This window comes from Chiroxiphia lanceolata, chromosome 2, assembly GCF_009829145.1.
Source record: "Chiroxiphia lanceolata isolate bChiLan1 chromosome 2, bChiLan1.pri, whole genome shotgun sequence".
In the NCBI taxonomy this organism is placed as follows: Eukaryota; Metazoa; Chordata; class Aves; order Passeriformes; family Pipridae; genus Chiroxiphia; species Chiroxiphia lanceolata.
In genome coordinates, this window is record NC_045638.1 from 32,943,105 (window position 1) to 32,966,647 (window position 23,543).

General features: G+C 37.8%; 1 protein-coding gene across 7 annotated transcripts in view; it reads right to left on the bottom strand.

Annotated features, from left to right (window-relative positions):
* GABRB3 (gamma-aminobutyric acid type A receptor subunit beta3) overlaps positions 1 to 23,543 on the bottom strand; it is a 115,829-nt gene that overhangs the window by 21,564 nt on the left and 70,722 nt on the right. For 2 of the 7 annotated variants that reach the window (XM_032679965.1, XM_032679972.1), the window contains 3 exons: positions 13,558 to 13,778; positions 7,636 to 7,718; positions 6,478 to 6,615 (listed from right to left, as the gene is read on the bottom strand). In XM_032679965.1, coding sequence (XP_032535856.1) covers positions 6,478 to 6,615; positions 7,636 to 7,718; positions 13,558 to 13,778 — 442 coding nt within the window. Of the gene's footprint in view, positions 1 to 6,477; positions 6,616 to 7,635; positions 7,719 to 13,557; positions 13,779 to 19,461; positions 19,516 to 19,728; positions 19,897 to 23,543 lie in introns of those variants that run through there. The other 5 variants (XM_032679968.1, XM_032679971.1, XM_032679970.1 and 2 more) reach the window with 5 other exon arrangements.

Here is a 23,543-nt window from a genome sequence, read left to right on the forward strand (position 1 = left end):
CTCAAATGGTTAAAAAAATTTGTGATTTCTTTCACCCAATGCTAAGATGATTAAATCTGAGTACAGCTGTATAAGAAACAGGTAGTCATTCACACAACATTAGCTTCATGATTTCAGTGTTTGCACTACCAGTCTTAGCTATGAAGCTTCTAACAGCTCATCTAAAAGATCTAGTTAGTCAACATTCTAAAAAACATTTCAGCACATGTTGAGAACCCAACTAGATATTGGATCAGTTCCCACCCATTCTAATGCAAATTATGAGCAAGATATGAAAGATTACACCTAGAGACAAATTAAAAATTACAAACTTCTCTTTAAATTATGTTTATATGTTTGCAAATGAGCTTAAGAAATTGTAATTTGCCCATATACACAAGAATGATGGATTTCCTAAGAGAGAAAGAAGGAAAACTGTAGATTTCTCTTCATCACATTCCTGATAGTTTGGTATACTTTGAGCCATACTACAGAAAAAATGCTATACCGTTTCTAGGCAGCAGAAGCATCTAGGGACTAGATCAAACTTGTGCAAATATCCTTAACTGTTTTATCAAACAATCTCAGCACAACTATCACTGGGAAAAGAAATATTAGGTAGATGTATCTGGTTGCTATGATTACTTCAATCAGTAATAATTTTTTCCAGGATGAAATTTCTTCTAGTGTCACCAAGAGAAGTATATTTGGTGGAGTCAGAAGAAGGTATTTTATCACAAAAATCAGACTAAAGTTTTCTGCTAAAGCAGTCAACACAATTTCCAGCAAAGAATAATTTATACTGCAGCTTGTTTAATATCTTCATTTTTCAATGAAAAATGTTTCATTTCAAAAAACAAGTTCTCTCATTGAAACCAGGCCTTCTATTTTTTGTTACCAGAGTTTAACTTTTTCATTGAGCTTCTTATGAAAAGGTTACCATGGCCTTGTGTCTGCAGACTATGTAAATAAAACAGGAGCATACCCTGCCATCATAAAATACATTAAAAATGCAGTAGACCTGATCACCTTCTTTCAGTAAGAGTAGAGCACCAGACAGAAATCTTCATAAAACTCTTTTGACAAAAATTATTTCATATAATACACCACTCACACAAAATCTCCCATAAAATACTGATTCTATGATTAAATAGTATGAACTGAATCACTGAATCGTAGCATCTTTTTGGGTTGCTCAAGAGCAAAAAAAAGAATTAAAAGAAGGTCCATTCTTTATTTCCCCTACTTAATTCCACCTCTTTTCTGGATGGCTAAAGTTCAGGGAAAAGGATGGGTCCTAACCTTCATGGACTGTAAGTCCAGATCTTTATCTAAGAAGGACTCGTCTTGTAAAATTTATTTAATATAAGTTGATTTCTGAGTGAGCTCAACAATTACACTGTTACTTGCCTGATTATGCTTGGATAATGATTTAGCAATTAAGGCTCAGTACATTTAGAGATTAATTACCAGGAAATTCTGGTTGCTAACTTTCCATCAAAATTTGGGTTTCATTATCTTGTTTAGCCTTGTTATTCTTCCTCCCATCTCATAACATGTTGATGTCTATAGGCTAATTTAAATACTATAGGAATAACAGAATTTGGATGGAAGTATTTAAATTTAACAGTACTGAGAATGCAGGCATGAAAACAAATACTTAAACAACAACTGAGCCCCCAATATTCCTCTTTCACATATTTGGGTACTTGGTAAAAAGAGATTACTTGTTACTGTTCCAATTTCATTAAAATCTAGCAAGCTGAAATATCTGGCTTCAAGGCTAAATTAGTCTCTTGCTGTTTTATCCAAGTATGAAACAAGATAACAGAGTTGGTCAGTTACAGAATTCTTATTTTAATATGTTCTTCTGGGAAGGTTCTTTGGCTAATTGGAAATTCACTTTACAGACTGATCTTTCAGAATACAGCAAATATTTAATTTTCAAATCTTTTAAGACTACCCTCCTCTTAACAACAAGTTGCTAATAGGGCTTTGACTGCTACGTGACTTGAAGATTTTAGGTGGTGTTTTACATATCCCCATTCCTGTTTAATATCAGCATTTCTGGATAACAAACATTTAGGAGGCAGATTCAGCTCACAGGTTTAGCACTACATTTCAGGTGTTTAAATGCAAATATTTGCACATGGATGGAGCATAAGCTCTCAGTGCAAAACCATGGAGATCTAGACTTACAGCCAGCTGATTCTAAGGATGTGATTTAATTGCCCATACAGAGATGCCTAATGCCGTCGGAGATGTGATAGGCTAAAGAAGAGTAGAACATAATACTTGTTAAGTAATCAATACTGAATTACTCGATTGCAGACATAGGACACAAGGCTGTAAGACTCCAGAACAGCAGCCTAACTGCTAACCAGAATGCTCTACAGCTTCCCCAGAAGCAACAGTGTAATGGTTTGGTCTAGGCCTTCCCTGGAAACCAGCTCAAAACCAAGGAAGTACCTATGTCCCAGTATTCAGTCCTATTTTTTACATAAGCAAACGTATAAATAAGAAGGGGAGAGGAGGTTCTTTCTTCTTCTCTTCCGGCGTACTTGGAGAGCAGCTCTCCCTGCGGGTCCTCCAGCCGTGGGGGTGTGGGCCTGTGGTTTGTCGAGAGGCCACGGCCTTCTACCCGAGTTCAAGAGGGAGATGCAGTGACTGTGGACTGAGACGTTTCTGCTTTTCTCAAGGAAAGTACTGAGATTTCGTTTGCTAGCTCTTATTGACTGTGTATCTGTTTTTTTTTTCCTTTTTCTTCTTTTTGGGGGTGTTTGGGGTTCTCTTTTATATGTATATAGTATTGTAACTGTATATAAATGTAATATAAGTAAATATATATATATATATACTGCTTTGTTTTGTCATTTCGGGGTTTTTTTGTAGCTTTTCCTTTTCAATTCCTTTCCCTGTGTTCCTAAGAAAAGGGAGGGGGGAAAGGCTTTCCTTGTGGTGTTGGGTACTCAGCAGGGAGCCAAGCTCAAACAGCCACACACCAGATACTTATGTTTAGGCAACTGAATACCATCTTAAGAGTATTCACTTTACAGAATAGAGTTGTTTGTGAGTTCAGTAGCTCTTTAGACTCCATTAGCAGCACTGATTTGGTATTATTCGATTATGGGCTTAATTCAGTTACTGACACATGAGGATCCAGTGCCTTTTTAGATATCTTATAGTATCCTGTACGGCCTTCAGCTGATGTTAGAAGGATAATCAAACCAGATACTTCTTCTTCATAGCAATTTAAAAACTACTTGCTCTCCATCATGAATAAAGGGAACAGGCTACAGTGCATGGCTTTGCAGATACCTCCTAGACACTTAAAAATTTTATTTAGTTCCCAACCAAGTGTTCTCCTTTTTAAACTACATGACCATACCTGTTTGTCCATTAATCTCAGATATGCCATTTTCTAGACTTTCACTCACACTTGCTTATTTTCCCTAGACCCTCTTCAATTGCTCCACAACTGTCTTGAAGAATGCTACCCTTGACCACAAATACTAAGCTCAAGCATTACCAATGTTAATCAGACTCCTTTTTATTATGTGATTCATATTTTTGTTGTTTGGGTTTTTTTCCCCCCCAAAAAAGATGTTATTGGCTCATGTTCAGTCCGAGATCAACAGGAACCCTAGATTTCTATGCACAGATCCCTGGTCTAATCCCTCTACTGAATTTGGATAGGAATAATTATGTACAGATGCTGTATTCTGCATTTGTCCATATTGATTTTTATACTTTTTTTCAGATGCATTTTGCTAATTTGGCAAGTTAATTTTTAACTTCCATGCTATACTTTAAACAGGCACACAGTTCCTCCAATAATCTTGCATCTCTGCACAACTTTCTGTCATTATCTATGGGGGTTTTCCCATGCTTTTCATTGCTTCTCAGTAGTAATTATGGGAACAGATTTTTCCTTTTGCATAAGTTACACAAGATTATACAGTACTGTTCCTCATGAAAGATAGGAGAAATAACTAATACAAAAGCTGTTTATGGCATGACTCTGAAGTCTTCTTTTAGTTTTATTCAATCAAAGCACACTAGGACTGAAAACTCTGAAATGTTCACTGAGATACTGCGCTCAAAGAACTAATATCTTCTCTTGAGACTTCAGTAACCTCAAAGCCAAAAGCATGCCTGACTTATTTTCTGCAAAAATGTAGAAACTGACCCTAATTACTAGGACCATAAGAAAGTCTTGAGAAGAAACTCGAAAGGAATCTGCTGACTTTATCTATTGGATTCACTATCATGCTTCAGATTTAAACATGGTTTTGAGAAACAAATGTGGTGTTTCCTCTGCGTGCAAATACCAGTCACAGAATTTCATAACTGATAAACTACCATTTTCATAATGTCCTGTACCAAAGTAATAGTAAATTCAGTATTGTGTCTTCAGAAGTGACAAAAATTACATGTTCCAGAAAATGGTACAAGAAACATGGAGTAATCCATTCTCTGTGACTGTGCCATCCTACTCCCTAATGCCAAGTTATCTCAAACCCTGAAGCATGAGACTTTTTTACTCCTTTCACTAGTTTTTTTGGAAAGAACCATTAAGATTCTGAATATTGGTCAGTCACAGAAAAGTGTACTCCTAGTTTTTACTCTCTCTGGTATTTGGCACATATCTCCGGATTTCTCATTTTCCTGTATTTTACAGCTCTCTCTCATCTCTAAATTACTAAATTGTGCCTTTACTGAAATACTTCATACTGAACTAAAAGGTGGCCTTGGACTATCATAAAAGCTTCACAAATAAATTCTCTGTGTTCTCCTTGTTGTCTAAAAGAGCCTTCCTACAAAAGTATATCCAGTCCTGTGGAAGGGCAGGTAAGCCCTGGTTGCCAAAGATGACAGTAGCTGCAGAATGTAAGGATGTAGGATTAGAGTATCTGATTCTCTATAGAAAAAAAACCCTTCCATTCACAATGATAAACAAGAACAGCAGCAGTTGGCAAATCTCCTCATACTAATTTCAATCCCAGCAATATTTACATTTTGTTCTGAAATACAACTCATGTTTCTGTGTACTTTGAAACAGATGCTGTGTCCAAAGAGTGGGTGAAGTGATGCTTACAAACATGATTGAGCTGTGCTTCATTTGTTCGAGTGTGCTGGGACAGATGGAACAGCACACTCCTGTGGTCTGAAGAGCACTGAAAATCTGATGGTCCCAAATAATGAGTCAAATAATGGCCCCACATGTGCTGATGGCTTTCTGTGTTGCTTTGGTCTTGTCAAACATAACAACATTTTCCTATACTGATGTCTAATATCGAATATGTAAATCAACACTTCACCTTGTCATCTGAAGACATCCAATGCTGTGACTTACTAATAACTTTTATTACACCTTCAAGCAAACAAGCAGGAAACACAGGAATTTCATTTTAGCATCTTAACTATGATGACAAACACACTGAGTATGTATACAGTACTATATACTCATCAGTACAAATCAAGCTATAAAAGATATTACATTTACTATACAACAATAAAACAAACATGCACTGGTAAGTTGCAGAGAGGTGTTTATAAAATTGGTAGCTTTTTGACCTATATGTTTATCTGCATAAACATATTTATGCAGATCAGTAACCCTGTAAGGTACATTTAAACTCATGATTCAGAGGTGAATGACTTCCTATTTATTTAGATCACAGATATTTAGATGTCTAGTTAAGTATCACATAAATAAATGAAAAAGAAATATACACAAGAAATCACAGAATTATAGAATCATAGAATGGTTTGGGTTAGAAGGGACCTTAAAGATTATCTAAGTGGTTTGGGTTAAAGACTATCTTAGTGGTTTGGGTTAAAGACTGTCTAATGGTTTGGGTTGGAAGGGACCTTAAAGATTAACAAAGATATCCCTGCCATAGGACTAGCCTTCTCAAAGCTCCATCTAATCTGGCTTTGAACACTTACAGAGATGGGGCATTCACAACTTTTCTGGGCAACCCAGTGTCTCACCACTGCCCCAATAAAGAATTCCTTCCTATATCTAATCTAAATCCACCCTCTTTCAGTTTGAAGCCATTTCCCCTTGTCCTATCACTAAACATTTTTGTAAAAAGTACCTCCCTAGTTCTCTTCCCCGCCTCCATTAGGTACTGGAAGGCTGCTAGAACGTTCTCTCTTCCAGGCTGAACAACCCCAAGTCTCTCATCCCATCTTCATCAGAGAGGTGTTCCAGCCCCCTGATCATCTGTGTGGCCCTCCTCTGGACTCGCTCCAACAGGTCCATGTCCTTCTTGTTTTGGAGGCCCCAGAGCTGAATGCAGCATTGAATGCAGGTCAGGAATGACATTTCATGGGCTGCTACCTCCAGGCTTTGTCAAGTAATTTCTTTAGACAAACATGCAATACAGACTACATATCATGATTGGTAATAATGATTAATTATTATTAATACAACAGTAATTTTCAGACACAAAGAAATTAAACACTAAATGAGCAAATGGCAATACTTGCCTGTGGCAAAGACAACATTCTTTGACACCAGTCTGTATTCCACAATAGAGAACTGAGGAAGTTCAATCCTCTCCACGCCAGTGACTGCGTTATCTCCACCTCTCCAGTAGAACTCTATGTCATCAGTTGTGTAGCCATCTGCAGGCAAAGCAGGAGAGTAAGTCAGAAATAACAGCAGACTCAAATGTGGCTTCAAACATGCAGCCTGTCATTTGAGACAATGAAAAGAACTGGAACAGCTGGAGAGCTGTATCGTATTTTGCCTGTGGGAAGGCCTCCCGAATAGCTGTGCCATTACAGTCTGCCCAGGAATTTTAAGCAAAATACTCTGTTTTCATTTTATTTATTCTTTTTATCACTCACATAATATTCCAGAATGGCCACAATGAGAAGAAAACACTATCCATTATTTAAGACTAATTTATTATTTAATTCTGAAACCAATTGTATATTTACGCTGCTAATCACCAAAAGAAGACAGATTATTCAATGAAAACAGAGAAACATAACTGAGGCAGACCTTTTCCACTCACACTAAACAGTGTGAGTTGCACCATTTCCATTAGCTTCTGTAGTGGAGGACTACAGCTGAATATAGAATATATATACTAGTATTTCCTGTATACGGCCCACAATTTCCAGCCAACAGCAGAAATGGAGCAGGAACTCCTGAAGCGCAAATACACATCTGTTGGGACACAATCTGTTTGGGACACAATTGCAAATCATAAATGGGGTCAATCTGAAGGCTCAGGGGGTGTCCTGCAGCAAGATGATCCATGCAAAATAAAGCACACTGAAAGAAAATAGTATCACAGTATTTGCTCTCTTGAAAATGAATCTAGTTAAAATACAAATATTCACCTCTTCTATCAAAGATAAGCATTGAGTCACTACCTCTGCCAAGTCAGGCAGGAATACTAAACGACTTCATTCTGTCCTAAACTCATTTTTCTAGGATGCATTCATCTATCTAGAAATGGGTGAATCCTTATATTTTTAATAAGTCAAATAAACAGACAAACAAAAAATCCAAATGGTGCTAATTACATGATTCACAGTGTTTATAGACACATGTGCAAATATTACACAGTTCTATAAAAGGAAAACTGCCATGCACTTGAACTAGATTTTACACACATTTTTTTATGTACGTACAGCTTTCTATTTCCAGAGTACAGTTTTGTTCATCCAATGGGTATCTTCTCAAGTCCATCATACAAGCAGCAGTGGTTGTGATTCTGAAATACAAACATCAAACACTTTTACTATATAGTCAGTAATCCAGGTTTTGGTGATGGTGTTATCTTTCAAAGTGAGGACTCTCTGAAGAATAGCTTACAATAACTGAGCATCTGGTCCATATTTTCCATTGAGCAGCAGCTTAATACAACAGCAGTTACAGTGACTTTCAATGGAACAACTCACTGTGACTTACCCTTATACAACCAGTCCCTTTGGAGTTCAGTGGACCTATTCATATATGCAAATATTACACGAACATTTACTGAGATTAAAAGATATGACTCTATAACAGAAAATGTGAAGTGAAAAAGGTCTGCTACAAATGTCAAAATGATTAAAGCTGTGTGAATAACTGATTTCTTGGTTTTGTGGCAGCTCTAGAAAAAAAAATTCCGAAACGCCGGAAAACAGCTTTAAGTCCAGCAAAATGTTTTGTTTCAAAGTTGAGGAGACTTGTCTAGGTTTCAGATTTAAAGAGGATTTTGTTATGAAGCTCCGTATTGAATTTTAAATTTTCTCCTAAAATAACAACGCATTTTTGCTTCTCTGCCTCTTTAGCAATTTAGCACCCTAAGGATGACTTTGCAAAACATTTCACTATTGATGAACCAGCAGTTTTCACCCTCTTATTATCAGGAGTGTCAACAATACACATGAGCAACCAGAACAACTGTATTAACAGCGTCACACAGCACTGGCACTTCATTTTTAAATTAATGGATTTATGTGTTTGTACTATCTTTTAGACAGATATAACCATATGCTCATAATTAGTCTGCAGTGTATTTCAGTATTTTTCTGAATCACAGCCCTCATCAAGAGTATGTACATTATTATGCATCATTGTCTTTATAATGGTTTAATATATATTTTACATTAAATTATCTTCTGAGCCTGACTAGGTCCATTCCTTACCAATCCTTTTCTGATATAAACAAGACATGGACCTTGCACACAGTTTGTTCCTAAACAAATAATATTCTGGTGATAATTTATGCTAATAATACAAGAGGGGAAAATGCCCTGAATGTACCTCTAAAAGCTGGAACCTTCAATATTAAGATTTTGTTCGGTTTTTTTCTCTGTTTTGAAGTTCTTACTTCTATCCCTTGATCTTTTCAAATTAGAGAATCTAATCTTCTAATCTGGTAAACTACTTTAAAATTCTGTGGCAATGTTTCAAGAGAAGAAAAGTACTTAGGTGCCTTTCTTCATCTCTTTCACACTAAAAAAAACCCACAAACCCATGTTGTTATTATGAATGTTTTATCCAATCTCAAAGAAAAGGAAGGAAAGAACTCTTATCCTTAGCATATAGATCATTCCAGATGAATAACCACGTAATATCTAAAGAAAGTGATTAAGACCACTATAACTATCTCCAAGAACAACAGAGGCCACCCTTCTCTGACCAAGAAGGTGCTTTTTACAAGAAAACATTATCATTTCTTTGCAGAGGGAGAGACATTTGTACGAGCACAGAGGCTGTGGATGAGCTAGGAAAGAGCTCAAGCATCTGTCCTCAGCATATCTTCTCACTTGTGTTCCTACCATTAGCCACTGAGAAAGGCACAGAGCTGATCTTTGTGCTTTCCAGCCTTTATCTATGGCAGGATCATGTCTTTGTCACTGCTGATCCTTCTGACTGTCCTCTGAATACCCTTATGTTAGTTCCACGGGATTTCAGGTACTAAGTATTGCATCACAAGAGGATACTTAGGTCAACCTTCCTACAGCTGCTATCTGGGCGTGGCTCTGGTTCCTCTTAACACAAATCCCTGTGGGTTGGAGCAGTTTACAAACAGCAGTTCCTTTGCAGTTTAGGGGGACATCTTCTCTGCAACCAACATTTGCAAATATCCTTCTGGAACCTCACGCAAAGGGCCTGGATACAGGGTTGTTAACTATGGAGATGATTAATCATCTGGTTTGTTCAGCCTGGAGAAGAGAAGGCTCTGGAGAGACCTTATAACAGCTTTCCAGTACCAAAAGAGAGGCTACGAGAGAGCTGGAGAGGGACTTTGTACAAGGGCATGTAGTACATCGGAAAGGGGGAATGGCTTCAAACTGAGAGTTGGTTTAGATTGGATATTCTTTCCTATTCTTTCCTAAGGCAATGGAAGAGGTTGCCAAGAGAAGTTGGGGACATCCCATCCCTGGAAGTGTTGAAGGCCAGGTTGGATGGGGCTTTGAAAAATGTGGTCTAGTCAAAGGTGTCCTTGCTCATGACAGGAGGGTTGGAATGAGATGATCTCATTTCTATGAAAAAGCTTTCTATGAGTCTATGAATGTCTCCTCAATATGATGACAACTAGTAGCTCCAGCTAAGCATATAAAACCAGGACTAAGCATAGGGTCTTAGAGGAGAAAACTTACTCTTAAATCTGTGTTTATTGATAAACAAGGTCTTAGCAGTGATCAGTTTTACAAAGCCATACTGATTGTGCAATGACAGGATCTTGGTCCTGAGCCAACTGACTGTGCTCAAAGTAAAACAAGCAGGCATGTTTGGAAGTTGTTGATATGAAGGTTCTATCCTGTGCTTTAGTACATATGCCTACACTGACCTAGGTCTCATTTGCCATCCTGCAGCATAATCCATATGAGCTAAGTTGATACAAGAGGGAATGTGGTACCAGGATCTTAACTATTATGTTGTATGACTAGCTTTAAATGCCAGCCATACAGAACACATGCACTTACAAATTATTAATTTGACAAAATTATAAAAAATTATACAGCTGGCAAACTTATACTCAACTTATTAATTGCATTTTGACTTTTTAAGGAATGTATTTTTAGTTTTGTCTGTTCACATACTGTAGTGGTTTTGTGTTACAAGTTCCAGTACCAGAAACTGCATATTCTCGCTCAAGTGACGTTTTACACTACAGAAAAATGTGTAGTTTTAATTTAATAAATATCCACTAGAAAAGAAGATACAGCTAGAAATAGACAGAAACAGATTTATCTCATTTACTCAAAGTAGAGTTGAATACTCAGAGGTCCCTCCTGAATGAACATTCACGTAACCAAATTTAACTTGCACAAATGCACACCAAAAGCAAATGTTAATTGCTCAGGCTTGTGAATGCTCCCAAAAAGAGCAGGTTTATTTTTTATGGGATGGGAATAAAGCAGTACACAAACACAGACACATATACATTCTGAAAGCAATGACACAAAGGAAATATTTTTAATTGTTTATAATTTCCCACTCTGGTTTCCTTTCCTATGGACATAGAATTTTATCCTTCTCTGATATTTTATTTCCAGGTTGATTGCCTTTGTCTATATTGGGATACTGTATAGGAACCCCACCTGTGATGTGCTGAGAGACGCTGCATGCACAAGTGACACAAGGATATTTTATGTCCACAAGAAGTTTATAGTGTAAATCAGTCTAAGCAATGTATGTACTTCTTATATGAGTAGGTCACAATACCAGTGGCTAACTTAATCTTCTTTTCATATTGATACATTAATTCAAAAAAGAAGTGCAGTTGCCTTGTCTGACTGATTACACCTAACCTTTTCGCCATGAAAACATTTATGTTTTATACACAAGTGATAATTATGTGAGTCCTTTCAAATAAAACACATACATAGCTCCACACCATTTATTTGTAACATTTAGCATTGTACTGCCTGAGAACAAGAGGTTTATATATGGCAAACACACAAGCAGTCAGACTCTATTTTTGATCCCCACACTATAATGTAATTTTTTTTGGTCTATCATGAAAAAAGAGCTGTTTATCATAATTTGTCTTGCATATTGTTCTGAAGAAGGTAGAACAAATGCAGTGTGTTGCCCAAAGAAAAAAATTCCTCAGAAATGTGCTGAACTTCAAAAAGCTACTGTCCCATTGCCCCACTATCATAGACTTCTGCTGCAGTAGCAAACTGCTTTCTCTAAAGTAGAGAGGAATTTTGGATGACTGAAGTCTTTCAAAACTATGATAAATTCCACATTGTTCAGAAGAGAAAACAGAGCCAGTGTGGCCTTGGGATCGCTTTCAATTATATGTGTCGAGGAACTGCTTTGCTCTGTGGATGTTCTGTAATTGGTTGCAACCCTCCAAAATGTCCCCTATTAATCTGAGTGACCCTGTGCTTTATGGCACATAAAACTCCAAGTTCTGGCCTCAACTCACACTGCCTCTGGATTGCAGCTTGAGCCCAATGCCATTGTGATGCTTTGAAGCCACAAAAGAGGAAGACAGGGTAGCAGTAGAGTAACACAAAGCACAAGTCTTTAAATCAGCAGAGCTAAGGCTCAGATATTTCCTTCCTTTTGATCACAGTGTTCTGTATTTTGCCAAGATTAATTTGAGACAGTCATTCTTCATTATGTAACTCAGTTGCTTCACAGCTTGGATATCTGACCCTGGATATTACATGCTTTCAGAGAAAAGGAATGGAAAGAAGTTTGTCACACATGCGCAATTGTTGAAAACCCTGCTAAGCAAATACTATTATGTGAAATGCAATCTGCCTGTGGACACTTACACTTTGCAGAAGAGGAAGCTAACTTATGCAAATACACTATTCTATGACAGATAATCCTCACCTGAACGACTCTAAATGCTTTTAGAGTGCGACAGAAAGACTTCTACATATTATTAGGATCACAAGAGTTCTAATCTCCATTACTTTTCTATTATGCTGTGGGGATGTTTCTTGGGATAAAGAAAACAAATATATCTTGGATCATTTTTTTTTACATTTAACCACTTGTGGAAAGAATCCTAAACGTGTAGTATTCCATACCGGGTCAATACCATGCAAGACGAAAGCCTCCTTTTGCTAAAACCAGTTAATTACAGAGACAACATTCTAAACTTCTTTAAAATTTCATAATGGATTGAGTTTATTTCTGTTTTGTCTAAAAAGATTCTAGATCCAAATCCACCCCATATGTGCTATGTAATAGAGGTTGAAGAGGTGAGGGGCCAAAACTCCAGTCAGGTAAAAAGTTCAACTGTTGATAAAAAACAGAAGCAGGTAAAATAATGATATTAGACATACAATCCACCTGCACCACTTTTCAGAGCTCATTCATTTTTATACAAGGGACTCTTTATCCTGCACTACTTATATGCACCAATCTCTGCTTAAATATACAAGAAACTTCCAATGATGGAAATGGAGCTTTCAGACTTGTTTTGGTGGTTTAAACTGCTGGAGCAAATGGAGCAACATGCTGAAAGAAAGCAGGTTTTTGATACTACTGAATCTTTCACTAAGATTTTTGCTGGTGTAGTTAAGTTTATTAAGGAAAGGATATTTTGGCATTCCTAACCATAAAAGCTATGACAGAAAACAAAGAAAACACAGGTCAAAGTCACACTGTACCTCTGGTTTAAAATATAACACATTGCAGTGCTGATTCCTGCTTGAAAAAATCACTAAAGGTACCCACAGCCATGTTCTTAGCTGTGGCTACTCCACTCAACCAGGGTTACCTGTGGCTTTTTTTTTAACTGACTACAGACACACCAGGGGACAACATAAGCACCCACATTCAATCTTACTGCCTGTATTTTAGACAAAATTTTCAGGTTTACAATTAATATGTGCCTTTCTGCTTCCTATAGCCAGTGGGCTTTCCAGATATGGTGACTCTACAGAAACAGATAAAACCTGACTGAAGGCGCTTCTGGCAAAATTAAGAAACATCCAGTGTGTCATTTGTTTTCTACGGGCATCTTTCAGAGTTACAGGGAAGGTTACATAATACACTAGCCAATGTTTGTAATAACCTTGTACCAGGAAGAAAACATCAACAATACATAACAGCAGTGATGAAATCTTCATTGTGGAAGCACAGACCTGAGGCCGTAAAGCACTGTTCCATCCGGGTGAAGGCGAATCATTCTATTCTTCACAGTAACACCATGCACAAATGATTTCTTGTCGTTTAAGAAGTAAGTGTCAGGCACCCAAAGCTGATCTGCCACCCGGTTGTCAAGCGTGAGGTTGAGAGGTATCCCAGCATAAGCCAGCCTCTTATCTCTCCAGTACTGTTGAAAATACATCGTCAAAGTGTAATCCTGGTGAAGAAAAAAAAAAAGAGAAGCACAACAGTCAACCATACTATGTGTAACTGGGAGAATAATTTTTTTTCCTGTTAATAGTTTATTTTGCTGTTGATTTGATTTAAATTTAATATTTTTAAACGCTTAATAAAAATTAAATATTTGTATCACTTAATCATCATGGCTGGGCTTCGCGAACGAAGATTTGGGAAGGGCTCTACCCACATTCACTACAAGCACGCTGGTGGCTAAAAAGGCCAATGCGAGACAGACAAGTCCAGTTGCAAAAGGTACAGCAGAAGGACTCCTTAGGTGGTATCAGCAAGACACAGTTCTTTCTGCATTGTCTTTTCTCCTCGAGAGTGATCCTGCGTGCTTTCTCAAAAGAAGCAGCAGCGTTATAGATGGCGTGTCTCCAGACCTCTGATTGGAGGCCAGAGTAGACCAGTGATGATCATCATCATCGCTGATCTTTATCACTTAATAAATAGTTCATATAATTCAAGTATCACTCTAGACTAAGGGACCATTTCAAATTCAGCTAGTATCAGTATCTTTTGTCCTGCTCCTCCTTTTTTCTCATGTAGTTCCTGTGACAACTACCCAAGATTATCATGTTTGTGGAATAATAAATGACATAATAGGTAAATACTGCCATCTTCCCCATTTTTAAAAATGATAGATGAGTGCAAAAACCTTAGAAGTATTTTGAAGCAATATGTAAATAGCTGTCTGAAAAATAACCTGTGAATATGTTGATTATACATGTGCCTTTGTGTGAGACTGCATCTTGCAGTTACATAAATATTTTCTCATCAACAGGCTACATTGGTACCTAGAAGAATAGTAAATTGTAGTAACATCCCACTAATGTGAATGCTTGGTTTTCATAATTTTGTCAGTTTTAAGGTTTATAGTGTCTGCTATGAACTGTGATCACTAATGCAAAAGCCTAAACATGGATACAGAAGCCTAAAACATCAATTTTAAATTTATTTATTCATTTCAGAATTTGCTAACTTGACTTCTCCATGTCATAATAACATTACATTGGAACACTTTGAAAGCTTAGATGATAGGCCTCATTCATTAGCTTCATGATATTATAAAACATTGAAAAAATAAATGTCTGGGAACATTTTAAAGTTATGTGCCAACAAAACTGAAAAAATAATCACATGAAAAAAATGACACCATAAGTACAGGCCATTAAAACTCTGATTTTCAAATTACAGAAGTGCTCTAAACAATAAAACCCTTCATGAAATTCTTCACAAAACCCTGAGAAATTTATGTGATCTCCAAACACATTTAAATATTTAGCAGCAGGTGTGCAAGCCACAGGATACCTGCATTTGCATCTGGTTCTACAAATTGGTGATGCAAAACCCCTCAGGCTTGCTGCTTGTTTGGGAAAAGGATGCTGAAGCTTTCTAAGCACAGCTTTTGAGAACGGTCCATTCTTGTAATGGGTTTCATGTGGAGACAATCCAATTTCAGGCAGTGCTCCTGCCCTGCTTCCCTCAAGCCCTACAGCCTTTCCTTGAAATCATATGAAACTTTCACGCTCAGAGTCTTTGCATTTTTGATTCAGTGACTCATTCTCTTTAATGAGGGAGCTGCTATAGTTTAAAGAAATCAAATTTAATTGCTTAGAAAAATAAATCATTATAGATATCAAGGAAAAGCTGTTCCCATTTTAAGAAACTAATAGGAGACCTTTGAAAACAAAAGAGCCCCGTGATGGGAGAGAAGAGCCCACGTGGAACTGCCTGGAAGGAATCTCATCCGTCAAACTTCAAATCTGACATGACTGCTCAGGAGAACCGTGCTCCATTTTTGTGCTCCACTTTCTTCAGTTGGACTAATGGTCCCTGCTCATCAGTGAATGAGGTGCATGCTACGCTGGGTGCACCTGCCTCACTCCCATTGCAAGTCAGGAAGACCACCTCTCTCCTCATGTTCAATGCAACCAGTTTTCTAATGCTAATGCATTAGAACAAATATCCTCTACCCGCTCTGTTTTGCCTTAAGTGAAGCTTGTTTCTATTAACATTCAAAATTAGGTATGTGCCTGGCTTCTATAATGGTTTGCACATCAATGTCAAGAAATTTGGTATTATAAAAGCTGTGGACACATGAGCAGTACACCAAGAGCTCACCATAGGTAAATGCACAGTATATGCACAAAATAATGCTAAAAAATAAAATAAAGAAAAGTGATGGTACAGCATAGCATTGAAAGAAATGAACTGGCCAGCACCAAAATATAAGAGGAATTAATTTGAAAAGAAGAGAGCTTCAGGCTAGCTTCCTTTTTCCTTTGGCTTGAGACAAAATATATGTTAACATCTAATAAGTGGAGTAATTAATTAGCTAAGTAAAACATATGTAGCAATACAAGCACTAATAGTCTGTTACTTTATTTTTAAATAATAACATTTACTACTTCAGGGAACAACAGAGAAGGAAGTTTACAAATTACACACAGAACCAGCAACATCCGTCAAACATCTGGAACTTCCAGTGTCTTGAATGAAAATCAAACTTCCAAAACACATCCTCTAATATAAGAATTTCACTAGTGCTTCCCCTATTAACCCTCACTTCTTATAGCATCTTAATTTTAAATTAAAATTTAAAAAAACCTTCTATGTGTCTATGTATATGACTATATTTGCAGGTACTGAAAGCAATGATACACCCAAAATTATTTTTTCAAAAAAGAGTAATCCCACTGTGCACTTCAAACAACAGACAAGACAGAAATAGAGTACCCAAGAAAGCACTTGTGTTACCACACAGCTTGAAGGATCACTGTACTTTTGGGCTCTGTCAGCCTCACCTGCTCTGAAGATGATGACAGAAAGAATTAATATGAACCATGCTTGGTTACCATCACACTTTTTTCAATCACCTCAAAGCAAACAGCAACAAAGTCATATTAGAACTGCACTGAAACTGCTTGGCTGTGCAAGTAAATGATTAGGAAAGGCCAGTTCCTTAGGGTGGCTCTACCCAAATCACTACCTGCAGAAAGTAAGCTTATTAAAACCCATAAGGATGTCAGCTCTCATTCTTTGATTAACTACTTTTCAAGACTCTGTATCCATAAAGGAGGTTTTTCCCTATACTCAAGAAAAATGCAAAAATGGTTTGAGCGTGGAACGGAAAAAACTGCACTAGGTATTTGTCAGGTAAAATGAGAAGATGAACTTTTACCTCTCAGTAAGTAGTCTACGAAGTTTATTAAGTAGTCTACGAAGTTTATTAAGGCTCACCTCCCTCCAGGGGAGCTTACGATGATATAGAGGTCAAGAGCTAGTCTAAAGCTAGAAAAGATTAATCCCACTACAGCTACTGCATTAGGGTGTTGTCAAAGACAACACAGAGCTGCCAGCTTTAGGAAATTCTAACTACTGCATGGAGCAGTGGACAATTTTCTCAGCATCAAAGACCTCTATAAAACATATTTTATTCCCCCAAACAATACCAGGTAGCATTCAATGTTTCCCCTCTCCAGCTGTTCACAGTAATAAGATGCTTCAGGTCAAGCATGGTAAAAAATCACTCAAAGCCCTGACGAGCAACATACAAAGTGCTTCTGAAATACAGGAGAAATGTCCTCAAAATGGGAAAAGCCGAACTACACAGGTAACACGATCTTTCTTTTGTGTATTCAAAGACCTTGGAACATCCCACAAGGATAAAGGACAGTGACGAGCATCCTCGAATTTTTATCATGGCAACAATGCCACTAATAGAAGGAAAGGAACACAAAAAGGTGTGATGGTGTTTTTTTCAACCTAGTTTTCCCTGGGGAAGGGAAGTGGAAAACTGAATAAAAAACCCTCAAATAGTAGATAATACTTTGGAAGACATTTAGATATGACGATAAACAGGCTGATATCACAACTGATATAATACATCATGTGTATTGTTTGTGATTTTAAAACATCATAAGCAAGAATTATAGAGACTCACAAATACTGTATATGCTAATCATGTACAAAGAAATTTTTAAGCATTGCCTATATGGTATTTGTCTCTGCAGACACTCTCATGGAGTGAACATACCATGTAGGAAGCAAAACTAAGCCGCTCCTACAAAGCCACTTCAGACAGCTGATGTACAGTACCTAATGCACTGACTATAAGACTAATGAATGAGAAATACTAATATGTTGTAATACTAAAAGCAAACAATTTGTTTTCTATTACAGGGTTTGTTATCTTTAGCTTTTCTCTCCTGCACTCAATAATAGGGAAAGAAAAATTTTAAAATATAGTTTGCTCATCCAAATAAAATTAACATAATTATAGCAGCAACAATGCTCTAAAATTGATTATCAGCTTAGAGTCTTACTTTATTATGTATTGAGGATGTTACAAGTTTTCCATTAGCTGAAGAAATGTGTTTTTTCAAAATTACTGCTAGGTAAACACTGCAATTAACAATTACGATGGAGTACTGTTAACATGACAGTTTAGCAAAAGAAGTTATTCATGTAAAATTAATAAATATGTTGAAAATTACTGGAAATTTCACTGTCTCAGAAGACAGCCTTGTGTCGACTTGAAATACAGATTCTCATTTTAAATTTGCATTTGGATGTAAATTCACATCCTTGTTTTCTTGACCAACAGATAAATGAGATTATTACCATCAGCTTTTGGATTATTTAATTTTGATGAATTAATAAAGTAAATACTCATTCAGTGGATAAAATGATATATTGAAAATCCATGCCTTAGACTCTAAAACCTCAAAGTCACTTCCCTCACCTTCCATATAATTTCAAAAATTAGATATGGCTGCTGCAGTATAAGGAGCTATTTCTGCAGTACTGATGATTTATATTCTTCCCAATAGGCCCAAAGTGAATTGCAGAGCCAAACTTATGAAACCTATGTTTTGACAAAATGTCTGTAAAAACTGTCCCCCTACCATACATGGAAGAGACCTGAGAAAGAGATTCATGCACACATTAATTCAGATAGCTAAATATGAATTTAATAAAGGTGTATTCAGAAAAGCTAACCTTAGGAAGTCAGAATTTACCAGCACTGCTATTCAGTTGTGTGAGATGTTCACATAAACATTTTTCTTTGCATTCAAAATTCTCTAATAGCTTCAGCAACTTTCATATTAAAGAAAAATTTTATTAAAGAAAAAAATTTATAATCACAGAATCATTAATGTTGGAAAAGACCTCTAGGATTATCGAGTCCAACCATTAACCTAAACACCACCACGTTCACCATCAAATCTTATCCCCAGGTGTCACATCTACGTGCCTTTTGAACACTTACTTCAGGGATGGTGATTCTACCCCTTCCCTGGACAGCTTGTCGAGTGCTTTAAACCTATATTTTTACATTATATTTTACTTGTTGACATTTTGATTTGCCCAATGTCTAAACTCTACACATACATTTAATTGTCAGCAAATAATTAAACCATACATTTAATTGTCAGCAAATGGAGAAAATCACCAAAGTCTATTGCTCTACAAAGTCTTTTACAAGAAAACTGTCTGAGTAGAACCTCTCTGGCTTTAGATGTGGTTCCTGAACAGCCTGAGTGAAGGAGACCTGAGTACACACACAGAAGCACACACATCCACTCTAGTCCACCAAAGTATCTTCCTCTAACACTTCTTGGTCTACCTGCTGCTATAGTAAAGATTCATCTCACCTGTAAGATCCTGACTTGGGCTTCTCTCTGCCACCACGCAAAATCTCTACAATACTGACAGGTTGAAAAAATAGCACATGTTTTCCCAAGCATGCAGCTACAATACTCTTATGAAAATGCTAAGGCAGCTCAGTCACACTGATTTCAGTGTGACCCTCCATACATATATGTTGTCTTGGTACCCTTTGTACCAAATTATCACTATTTTTTCCTCTTCTACTGAAACACAAATGGATGGTGTTATAAATAGATCTAAGGAAATAAGACTCATTTGATTCTACAGAACAGTTTTCCAAATAAATGTATGATTGTGTGGGTTTTACTTGCCCTCTCACACCCTTTGGCACAAGAGTTTCCATCTCTACTCAAACCACAGTGCCTTCTCCAAAAAGCCTGTTCCCCATCGAGCATCGCTGGGTGCTCCGAGGAGGGTTGCCATACCAACCAGTGCTTGGCGTTCTGCAGGCAAAGGGAGCACAGTTGACATAGCAACCAGCCAAAGCAGTTTCTTCCCAGCTTTTCAGGGACAAGTGGTGGTCACTGGAACAGAAGTGAAGCTTCTCGGCAGAAATGAAGGGAGCAACCAGGCACTCTCAGCAGGCACTGCCCCATGGCACTTACTCTTCAAAATCTGGGTATTGGCTTTTCCCTCTCTGTTCCTCTGCCCACCACAAACTGGGGATGCCTTCCTGCTGTTGGGGCATTCTTTCATCTGAACATCAGAGGACATCAGCTAACAAGGAAGCAATTGCTTGGGTCACGCTTTGGAAGGCAAATACAGAGAAAGAACAAGTTCCTGCAAATATTCCAGTTCAGGGACATAAGACAATAAGAAGACAGTCTGGGCTATTTAATCCCTGACAAATGGGGATGGGAGGAGAATATTTAAATATACCTTCTCTAATTCAGAGTATCACAGGTATTACAACATCATAGGCTTCTCAGGAGTCAGGAATTTCTATTCCCAGAAACTGATCAAAGGAAAAATAACATACACCTTTACACTTCACAGGTGTAATACTCTCTGATCTGGTAGAAGAAAGTTAGCAAGAGGAAGTATGGTCGTTCACTACAATCCTGAAGATCTGACTATAGATTGTATGGTAAATTAAAATCAAAATCCACTTGCTGATGGAACATAAAATTCAATATTTGATAGGTCCCTCCTAAAAAAGAGGAATACAAATGTCAAATGTATAGATGCTATACTTGAAAACTCTAAAAGAGATCAAGTCAGAAAAAAACACCATCGAACATCCTTAAGAAAAAGACTTACACAAAAGAAAAATAATGCTAGGCTCTGTGATGAATTTGCTTCATGAAGCACAAATTTATTTATTTTAGAGCTGACAGGGGCTTAAGAAAACAGCTACATTTGATTGTACTAATTGAAATCCTGCTAGCAACATACAGGGAAGAAAAAATCAACCTCTATCAGCCATCAGCTGGTTCCCACGATGGAGGCAGCTGACCTTAGAGAGATGGGAACTGACAACTAATGGATGTTGCCTCCTACACAGTAGCAGGATATACCACCAGTGAGTTGGAGAAATGAGCTAGTGTCCTAAAATCTTAAAGCTGTAGGATTTTTTTTTTCAGCTTGGAGATAGGAAAAGAGATTAAAAATTTGGGATCTACCAGGTGCCCATTTTAGAGAATGAAGGACTTCTCACACTTCTGCTTTGCTCTTTCCATAAATATATAATCTTACATCTTTTCTTTGCGTATCTTGAGTGATCAGTAAAAATCTGGAAGAAAAAAACTCTCAGGAAGCCCTATAAACTGATATTATTTGTCATATTTGTTCATGTCTTCCTATTTCTTACACTGTTGAATGCATAAGTCTTTTAGCATCTGCGAGGTGTTCCAGGACAGCCTCCAAAGCTGGGCATACACATATTTGTTTTATATACTGCAACCATAAATATACAGCTCTATGTCCCTCTTACTTACTATGATTAAATATGGAAACCACTCAAAACAATTTTCAATAAATCTGTGTTTCAAACTGAAAAGTCTACAGTCTTTTTGTCACCATAGAATTGTAAAAAGACCTTTCTACAGGCACTCTGGAACTTGTAGATATTTTTTTAATCACTCCACAGTCCACAAATAAAACAAAACTATATTTTGGAACAGAATGTTGAGGGAAACATGCACTTGAATGAAAATGAAAATAGGTATCTGTTCACATCCACACTTTCAGGTTAAAAAAAGGAATATTTACTCCATCGTGGGAAGAACTTCTTAAATTTTCTCATCTCCAAACCTATTGATTTGCTGACTCTGGGAGCCAGCCAATCTCACTGGCACTGGAGCAGCAAGACTGACACCCAAAGTTCTACTTGTTGTCTGTGATTATCTGAAACACCAGATATTCTTACAGGAAAACTCATTCAAGACAAATACAATGAACAAAATGCCCTTTGAGAAAGATACCAAGAACACACTGGCCATCAAATGCTGTAGATATGCACAACTTGAAACATAATCCATGTATTTTTCAGTATCATGGCAGACACCATTTGGGTGTGCCAGGCCTAGAGAGGGCATCCCCACACCTCATGGGTCCTGACGGATCCCAGGGCTCCCCCTACCCTGCTCAGAGACCCAGAACTTCACATCAGCCCCTGCCCCACTGATGCCACAGCAGGGCTGGTCTCCAGCTTCCCACAGCCCTGCCCTACCTGGCCTTGGGCCCCACCAAGCTGAGCCCACCCGTGGTCCCATGACTCATCCCCATCCCCAGGGAGGTGCCCAATATCCAGGGCTGGGGCTGCCCTGGTGGCCCCCAGCTGCCCTGCTCTGGGTTAGGGGTGGGATGGGTCCTGGCTGCCTGGCTGCCCTCCGTGGGGATCCCCCACCACGGACACCCTGACAGCGTGTTCACAGCAACTGCGGCTCTTTACATGTAAGAGGGTAGTTCATTTGCACCAGGATTTTATCTGTTCATTTTAGAGTAAGGAAATAAACAAGAAGAGATTTCTCTGCAGTGGCTGGGAGTTGCAAAGGTGATGTATGAACTGCCCTCTGCTGCCTCTTCCCTTCCCTCCAGACACGGCACTTAGGCTGCCAGCTTCCCTTACGTCTTCCTTTCACTCCATCAGCCATGCTAAATCCAACTTTACATCTTGCAGTAGCAAAACTGGGATGCACGCTAAGTCAAAAGGAAAACAATGCATTTACTAAAAATCATTACTGTGGATAGGATAAACTCACCTTGTGACACAGTAATACTCATAAAACTCAGTAAAGTGTAAAATAAATAAATGGGCAAAAAACCCAAATCTGCATCCAAGAGGAAATATTACATGCATACGTGATATTCAACCCCCACACAAACTTCTTGCTGTAGAGAGACCGGCGGAAGATGTAGAAGAAGGTATGTCTTTCTGATAGTGCCCTTTAAAAAAATCAGGCTGTGAGCGATTTTAAAGGGAAATGTCTTGCTGAAGGAGCACTCTTGCATGTGCTCTGAAAACCCTGCAAAAGTCTGCTAATAGCTTTTGGAAGGGAATCAAAATGTGTAATTGCATAAAGAAAAAGGAGGAGGGTTTCAAACTGCAGTGCTGCCTAACTCCTGAAATGGTAAATTGAACAGTGTCAACAAGCATGCAAAACTGATGCTGTAGTGGATAATGTGTTGGTTACTTTCCCCTTCCTGTGAATCTCATGAAGTTCAGCAAGGCCAAGCGCATGACCTTACAACCGGGTCAGGGCAATCCCAAGCATAAAACTAGGCTGGAGGGAGAATGGATTTGAGCAGCCCTGAGGAGAAGGACTTGGGGATGCTGGTGGATGAGAAGCTGGGCATGACCCAGGAATATCCACTCACAGCAAAATTACTCATATACATCTGGGCTAGGTGGATACACCAATTTCAAAGACACTCCTCAAATTAAGAAGTAAAAACAGAGACAAGTTATTTAAAGAACTGGAGTTATCTTAACCACAGGTACAGCCTGTAATCACTGATCAATTATTTACCTAATTCATCTACTATTGTGAAATATCTCAGAAGTAGAAAGAGCATTTAAGAGGCAAGAAGTTCCCTTTTCCCCACAAGGCCCTTGGGTGGACAA